The following is an 8,801-nucleotide window of genomic DNA, read 5'->3' on the forward strand; positions in this document are numbered from 1 at the left end:
TACGATTGGTCATCTTTTAAATAAAAGAACAGGACTTAGGAGAGTTACCTTAGGTTCTGATGAAGGGGGCGTGCCCCTGAAACGCGTAGACCATTTTAAACTCACGGGAGCAGAGGACGCTGATTTGGAGATCCCCTCAGACTTCCCCTGCTGGAGATTTTATATTTTATCGTTTCTTTTATGCTTGCGATCATTGGCTTTCGTGTAAGTACAATTTCAGTTGCGTGTTGTACCAATCAAATAAACATTTACACTATGGAGGCGCTCTGTTTTCCTTTTGTTTCCCAGATCGATGGTCTTTTTTGACCGGTGGGAGCTGCCCCTATGGTGTACTAATGAACTTCACAGCCGGATTTCTCTGCAAACCGGGGGCGCCGGTATTGTCGTTTTCAGTGTTCTATACTCTGCCTAAAAATGGAAGAAAAAACTTTTTGGATATAGATACACTTTAATACAATGTACAATCTGCCTATAACACAAGGCCAGCGTTAGGTATGATGGCGGTTACATGGATGTATGTAATCAATCATTTTCAATTCCTTAGAGGATGAGATTGGGTAATAGCGACCATCAGATGTGTTCGCTATACTGCAAGGATTTTCCAGACATCAAATAGAAACTTACTGGAAATCGAAATTTCATTCATAAAAATTGTGCATAAAAGATGGTTATTGGTCTATGGAAGAGCTGCATTCGCAGTTGTTTGTCTTCCGTCAACCAAATACAGTAAACTCCCCATTATCTGGCATTCAAGAAACCGGCAAAAAAATAAAAATTGAGGACATAATATGCACACGCTTGATGTACATTAAAAGAGATTGTTGATTGCTTGGTGCACGCTGAAAAATGTCATTCAATTCTTTGTTTACATCTTTCTGCCGTCTGGCGGCTAGATTCTGCGGTCGGCAGCAGAGTGTAAACAATGAGGAGAAATAGCCAGCCTGCTATTGGCCATTACAAATTGCAATAAGAGAACTTTCTCTCTCAGGTCCGCTCGTCTGCTCAGTGGGCAGGTTTTCAAAAGCCAGCCTGCGATTGAAAGTTGAAATAGCCAATAGCAGTCTGGATATTGCTCCCGGCTGCTTACATTTGCCTGTTGGCCGCAGAAGGGGGTTGGCTGCATGGATGTTGGGGGTTGCTTTGCTTGAGAGTTATTATTAACTATCAAGCAACCAGAGTTATCCGGCACCCACCAATCCCCATGGGTGCTGGATAACTGGGAGTTTACTATAGTTGAATCTACTTTACTGAACTGACAAATATATTTCACAGCTTCAAAAATATTGACAAAGACGTACTGTGCAGCCAACAGTTTGTATATGAGCTGCAAACACACACTCTTCTTTATTGAATGACAAGGATGTAAAAGGCTGGCGATCAATGTTACACTGGTGATTAAGAGAAGGGTTTGAAAGTCAAATTTCATTAAGAGTCATTCATGAATCTGCTCCTCGTGGGCGGGGTCAGCAGTACACACCACTGCTGATATGCAGAATCCAAGTGCAGGGAAGCCAGGGAGCACATGATAGGAATGAGTAATAGTGCATGGGCCAGTTGAAGCAGGGTCCCGAGTCCAAAGCCCTCAAAGCAATCATTTACACAGTTCCTCAGTCATTTCATGATTGGTTCTGCTGTCTCTGGAGAAGAAAACAGAGAAAAGAAGACCACACTCTTCCCGAAGTCGGTGTAAATGCTCATCGATGGGCTCCGCTGCAGCAGCCGGCAAATAATTGTTAAAGGTCGCTCCCAAGTCTGAGGTCAATGGCATTTACAAAATATGGTAGTGCAAACGTCCCAGAGTCCTTTGCAGCTCCACAGCTCATTGCCGAGAACCGCCAACCATTTGTCCCGACAGCTGTTGCTGCTGTTCGATTTTTCGAGACGCTGGGGGAAGAAAACACACAGTTGTGACTAGAACAGGTTGTGTGAGAACAATATAAACAATGCAGGTCTACCACCCGCAGAGGCTGAACCACCCCGCTGACAGCTGCCTCATGTGCTGCCAAGGGATAGTTAAAGAGACCCTGCTGCCAGACCACGTCATTAACAACAATCTTCCCAAAAGAATATATGAGCATTTATCTTATTTCATGCACCTTATTTACCTGTAAAAGTACACCTTGTGTAGACATCCAAATATCCTGAGACTGCTACTGCGTGCTGCCATCCTGGATGTGATGTCAGCAGCTCCAGCAGACTCAGAGCTGTCACTCAAGTGGCACTTTATAGTATTCATTCCTACCCCAGCAGCTACATAAAAACATATATAGGTGCAGAAAGATTTCGAGACGCTGGGGGAAGAAAACACACAGTTGTGACTAGAACAGGTTGTGTGAGAACAATATAAACAATGCAGGTCTACCACCCGCAGAGGCTGAACCACCCCGCTGACAGCTGCCTCATGTGCTGCCAAGGGATAGTTAAAGAGACCCTGCTGCCAGACCACGTCATTAACAACAATCTTCCCAAAAGAATATATGAGCATTTATCTTAGTTCATGCACCTTATTTACCTGTAAAAGTACACCTTGTGTAGACATCCAAATATCCTGAGACTGCTACTGCGTGCTGCCATCCTGGATGTGATGTCAGCAGCTCCAGCAGACTCAGAGCTGTCACTCAAGTGGCACTTTATAGTATTCATTCCTACCCCAGCAGCTACATAAAAACATATATAGGTGAAGAAAGGGGGGAGGAACTGGGCCAGCACAGACAGCAATCATATACCGTATTTGTCGGCGTATAAGACGAGTTTTTAGACTTAAAAACATCCCCCGAAAATCGGGGGTCGTCTTATACGCCGGGTATACAATACCGCTGGATGTGCGGTAATACTAATCTGTCAGCCCGCTGGATGTGCGGTAATACTAATCTGTCAGCCCGCTGGATGTGCGGTAATACTGTATGTACGGTAGCTTCGGCTACATACAGTATGCCGCGCTGAGCCAATCACGGCGAGCGATGTATTCTATTAATGAATACAAAGCCTGCCGTGATTGGCTCAGCCCGGTAGTAGCTGAAGGACGGAAGATGGAGGACGCTGTGGGGATCCTGGACAAGGTAAGACGTTTGGGGTGGGAGCGCGGGGGGGGGGGGGGGTATGTTAGGGTATAGACTCTTCCAGAAGTAATTTGGTAGCAAGTTCAGGAGGCACAAAGCCTAACCCTCCCCCTGCTGGCTGCATGCTCCAGTCTGTGACCCTTCTGATCCCCACTGCTCTCCCTCAGCTGGCAGAGACAGCAGGAATCAGAGGGGACACAAAGCCAATTCACCTGCCGGCACCCAGCAGGGAGAAGAGATCTGTGACAGGCAGGAGGGGGCGGAGTTCTTCAGGATGGCGAGTGGAGGATCAGGAAATACAGTGGTACCTCGGTACACGAACGCTTCTGTTCGCAAACAGGAAGTTCGGCAAAATGTTTCTTACGTTCGTGACCACATCGGGTGTCGAACACAACCGCAGCCATCTTCCCCGCTCTGACACATGGTCGTGGCTTCCTCTAGTCGAGATCGCGGTCTGATCACAGTTTGATTCGGTTCGCGACCAATTCGATACGCAACCAGAATCGTGGAGCGAATTAAGTGCGTGAACCGAGGTACCACTGTATGTAAAATAGGAGAAGATAGTGTTTAGTATGTCCCCTTTTATGGATAAACAAGAAGCGCCACAAATCACTCCCCGTTCATTCATGACTTGGGACATAGTAAGTTTTTACCCTCTACCCAGTTTATGACTGGATGGGCGGAGCTCTGCACAGATCACATCCTGTCCATTCATAACTGGGGACAGTAATCTCCTCACTATGTGAATGAACAGAAGGTGCTCTGTACTGAGTTCTGTTATGTTCAGTGAGTACTGGGGCTGCAGAGAAGGAGACTGAGTACTCGATCTCTTTTTCTATTTCAAAAGGAAATAAATAAAATAAAAAAAGAAGGTTTAAAAAAAAAAGTTAAATAAAGCCCCTCCCCCCAAACACATATAATATACACATGCAACGGCATGCACAATAATGTGGTGAGCACTATGCACATGCGCTGTGGTGAACTGCTAGAACACATAACAGTGCTAAATTTTTTTCACTTTTTAAAATAACATGGATTCGTGTGGGAAAGCGCTGCACCGTACCACCATGCATTGTAAAACACTTGTGATGAAATGCGTGCCTGCATCATTGTATCGCAACACACACCAACGCACGGCGCTGCAGATCAGGCGTTACCACAACACAAGTGTCAGGCCAACGTCCAGATTTTGAGCATACGTTGATCATTCGCAGTTTTGCGCACCTTTGCTTTTTTTACCGTTTCACAAAAAGGCGCAATTTTTAAAAAAATGACAAATATCTGTAATTTATCACCGCGACACCGTTTTATCTTTTAGCTTTAGTAGGAATCTTGTAAATTATTGTTTGTTGTGTGCGCCGATCATGATTTTAGTGTATTGGCCGCCGAGGTTAGAAGTGGAATGCATGGGCTGGCAGTGAAAGGGTTACAGTGTAATAATGGGTACAAGGTCACAGATTTTCCTACTAATTGACACATGGAGTACACATGGAGTATGGAGTCCACAGTCATGGAATGGGCCCCTTACCGGCTGCGCTCTTCCGTTGCTCCGACAGCGTATAGATTTCCTGCAGCTGCTTTTTCTGGTCATTGCTGAGAGGCGACGTCAGCGAGTGATACCAGGCCGGGTCCCTGCTCTGTATACCTGAGTCAGAAGAAGAGCCGGGCACATGATCAGCACTTCTCCATGTACAAGGGAAGAGATCATAATACATGTACAGAGATACCCCTGCTTGTGCTTTTCTCAGTGTCTTTAAAAATGAACCTGGCATCAGATATACTTTTCATACTAAGTAATGGGTCAGCGTAACACTTTCAGGTATTTATTACTTCTCACAGGGATCACAGTACTCCCCATGACAATGCCTCCATCTGTTTTTCTAGGCTGGCCCCATCTTTGTTCAGCGAAGATCCAGGGTCACCATCTACTTCCAAGTAGATGCCAGCTCAGAAATGACACATGAGCATCAACAAGGTCTATTCACCATCATTATTTGGGCCCTCCCAGATATAAAGAGAAAAGTTCTACCCATCCGCCGATGTCTTCATTTGTACTGAGAATATAAAACATTCCATGCACATAACACACAAAGCTGTATCGGACGCTTACCCAACAAGGCGTCTGTAAAGAACTGGTATTCGTCCAAGGCATCCTGGCAGTCAAGCAGAGTGCTAAACCCTTCCAAGGCTGTCTCCTCCAGTGCTTCATCATCCCAGTCCTCATCGTCATCCTCCTCCTCATCCTCCCGGGTGTCCCCTTGCATGGCCTGCCCCAAGCTGTTCGGCTCCTCCTCATCACTTGGAATCTCTTCTTCAAGAGAAAACATTTCCATTGATTAAAACAAAGGATACATTTCCACTAGGTGAGAGTGTGCATTTTGGGATTCTTGCGCCACTAATTCCTAAATATGCGGTTTAGTAGCAGCTGCTGTCACCTGTTCAAGTTAATGATGGGGTAACAGCAGCCACATTTGAAAGTGCACATCCCTTTTTACCAGCGAGAGGCAGATCAAACCCAGTATATAACTGGCCAATACAGGTTTACTGGCAACTTCCTTTTCATCATTAGTTGTGGCTCTCTCACCATTTTCCTCGGTGTCAGTTTTTGTGTTGCGGGACGACGTTCTCCTGTCCGGATGGTTACGGTTGGCACACACTTGCCTCAGCCCGAGGAAGAGGAGGAGAATGGAAGGCACGATGAGTGAGGCCACAGCATTAACAGCTGCTGGTCGGTTTGGGAGCTCCATGAGAATACTGAGGCCGATTACACACATCTTCCTATCATGCAGCCTGCAGGCAAATATGAAGACCGTAAAGGGAGGTTTAAAATGTTTAGTAATATCAAATGTGGTGCCAGTCTTTTTTTTTTTTAGGGGCCTGAAGTAGGCTCTGACTTGTAAAGGGACTGTAATGGCAGTGATCTCTATCAGTCTCTTGTAACTTGTCCACAGTCTCTGACCCCACCTGTAGCATATTTGTAGTCTCTGACAATTTACTATAGTATGTCCAGTCTGTGACCATGTTCTGTAGCATTACATACACTGAATATTATGTGTGACCCTTTGGTAATGTCAGAGGACGCACTTGAGTCCCCTTATAGCAAGTTAATCAATCCCACTCAAACTAATATTTCAGTGTTTAACACCGGAGAATTCTCGGGTCGGGGCATCTTCCGTGACCATTACTAGGGGGTCCCATTATGCCTGTTGGAACGATTACGTATTTTGCTTTATGCAAAATGGAAAAGGAGGGACTGGAAAACACCATAGTAGGAGCAGACACCCAAAAGTCCCAGGTAGGGGGGAAAGGAACCAGGAAAAGATGGCAAGGAGTTCTTCCTGCTGAAGTCTCCAAGAGATATAGAGCAAGTGGTTCAGGCCATCTGCCTCCCTCTACTTGTTCTATACCAAGTAAATAACTTTTTGGGTGGGCAAACCCTTTATTTTTAAACTGCTTTATAGAAAATCTCGCACACTTTTAACAACTGCTTTAAGAGTTTTTAACACATATGGGAGTCCCTGGGTGTGCAGAACAACTTGGCATCTAGAATCAGTAGACTTAGCAGAGTCAGGAGAGAAGCAATGCACGCAGGGAAATCTGAACATGGTTTGATCATTTTAAGCCTTGGCCACATAACAGAAAAAATTGGACGCTGCAGATGCAGAATCATATTTGGATTAACTAGAGAAACGGGATTGAAGTTTTGCATCAAAATAACATAATTTGGCAAATCTTGCAAAGAGCATAATAGTGATGCCTGGGCTGCGTAGTGGATACCAAAGCAATACATTACTTGCCCCAAGAAGCAGTCGGTGTCATTCACCCATTGGTTGATGAATTGTGCTGTGATTGGCTCCGAGCTGTGCGGGAAGCGGATCTGTTCCAGGGTGTTGAGGAGCAAAGCCGGGTTATAATACAGAGCTGCAATGACAACCTGCAAGCTCATGGTGCGCAGCTCGCTGGATTTTACCCCTCGTGTTAACCGTTCAAGGACGGCTTCAACAAACAGCGGGACACACTGAGGAAAGAAAATGAAACAGGAATGGAAATAATCGGATTTTCTACTTCCCATAAAATCTTGCTTGGAGTCAATATAGAGGCATACAGGTAGTCTTCACCTTCAGATTATATTGACACCTACAGGAGAATTGAACACTGCGGCACCCAGGATAGCCCCTCCTACTACCAGTATGTCACAGTTCAGTTTAGCAGCAAAACAGTACTGAGAGCAAGATCATCATCACTGAGCTCTCCACGTCTACCTGGTAGATCTCTGAGAATGTGTGAACAGAAGACCAAATGTATGCCTTGCTAATCTGAGAAACAGTTGGTACTAGAGGTGCACCGAAATGGATATTTTAAAACCGAAACAAAATAAAATTGTCAGGCCGAAACCGAAAATGTTTTTTATTTTAACTTTTTCAAATTTTTTAATTATTTTATTTTTTTATACACTTTTAAAAAAAATTATATTTATCAATTCATTTTTTATTCAATATTTTTATTTTTTACTTTACTTTTAGGGGCTTTGGGGAAATATTAGGGATCTAAACAGACCCCTGATATTTCCCTTTTAAAATAGAAAAAGAAATTGAGGACACAGAGTCCTCAATCTCTTTTTCTGCAGCCCTTGTTATCAATGAACAGGAATCCTCTATGAGTGTTCCTGTTCATTGATAACATGAGGACAGAGTATGTTTACTATAACTACAACTATGAATGAACAGGGGGTGATGTAGATCACTTCCCATTCATTCATAATTGAGGATACAGTATACATACTCTGTCCTCAATTATGTACAAACACTCAGAGATCACTGATCGCTGACTGCTTGTAACTCGCTCTCCTCTCTGACACGTCGTCACAGGAGGCTGAGCGAGCGGTGTAGGGAGGAGAGCTCAGCCTACTGTGACAGCGCGGCCTGTCTGCGCCCACACACCGCTCTGCCGGACTGTGATAGGAGGCTGAGCGGTGTGGGAGGAGAAGCCGGCCACTCACAGCGCTCTCGTCCCGCAGCGCTCGTCTGGCTGTCACACTTCCTCTCCTCCCCGCTGGGACACAGGGCAGCGCCCAGCAGGGAGGAAAGAAAGCAGGGATGCGCCGATCGGCAGGAAAATGGCACTTTCAGCATTATGCCAAAAGTGCAATTTTCGGACGAAATGTTTCGGCGGCCGATATATCGGTGCATCCCTAGTTGCTACACGTTGAAAGGCCCAATGAGCACTCAAGAGCTAGTAGAGTACAGCTTGACAGGAAAGGCTGGAACCTGATCCTGGAAAACATAGGCATGAATAATGCTCTGCCTGAGCCACCTAGAAATGGTGAACCGAGTAGCTGAAGCACCTTTACGAGGTCAATCCTGAATGACAAAAAGAGAATCAGCCTTCCTGAAAGAAGTAGCTGAGAGATAGACCCTCAAAAACCAAAACCACATCCAGACAAATTTACATTGGGAGAACTGGAGCCAGAGAGAGGGATGGAAGATGAGACGGGAAGCATACTGAAGCACGTGACAATCGTAGTTTACAGCTACAATTTGCTCCAAACGTTTCATAAACAAGGGATCAACCGCAGCAGTGGTAGGATCTCTTTTCAGAGACTTCGAGCAGTCAGCCAAGGTTCGGAAAAGTGAGGAGCAGGGCATGCCAGTGAGAACAGAGCTCTAGAGAGGGCTTCCAATCCTTTATAAATTCTATCCTCCACTGGTATGGTGGTTGCTTTGTAAAGATAGAACACTGCCA

At 45.2% G+C, this 8,801-nt stretch overlaps 1 protein-coding gene across 1 annotated transcript in view; it reads right to left on the minus strand.

The window, feature by feature from the left end:
- Positions 1–1,258: 1,258 nt before the first annotated feature.
- IPO8 (importin 8) overlaps positions 1,259–8,801 on the minus strand; it is a 37,486-nt gene continuing 29,943 nt past the window's right edge. The window contains exons 18-22 of the mRNA XM_018576469.1: positions 6,857–7,077; positions 5,644–5,849; positions 5,170–5,370; positions 4,588–4,704; positions 1,259–1,884 (exon numbers count right to left, since the gene is read on the minus strand). Coding sequence (XP_018431971.1) covers positions 1,820–1,884; positions 4,588–4,704; positions 5,170–5,370; positions 5,644–5,849; positions 6,857–7,077 — 810 coding nt within the window. The 3' untranslated portion in view covers positions 1,259–1,819. The remainder of the gene's footprint in view (positions 1,885–4,587; positions 4,705–5,169; positions 5,371–5,643; positions 5,850–6,856; positions 7,078–8,801) is intronic.

This window comes from Nanorana parkeri, unplaced genomic scaffold, assembly GCF_000935625.1.
Source record: "Nanorana parkeri isolate BGI_ZX_2015 unplaced genomic scaffold, ASM93562v1 scaffold67, whole genome shotgun sequence".
Lineage (NCBI taxonomy): Eukaryota > Metazoa > Chordata > Amphibia > Anura > Dicroglossidae > Nanorana > Nanorana parkeri.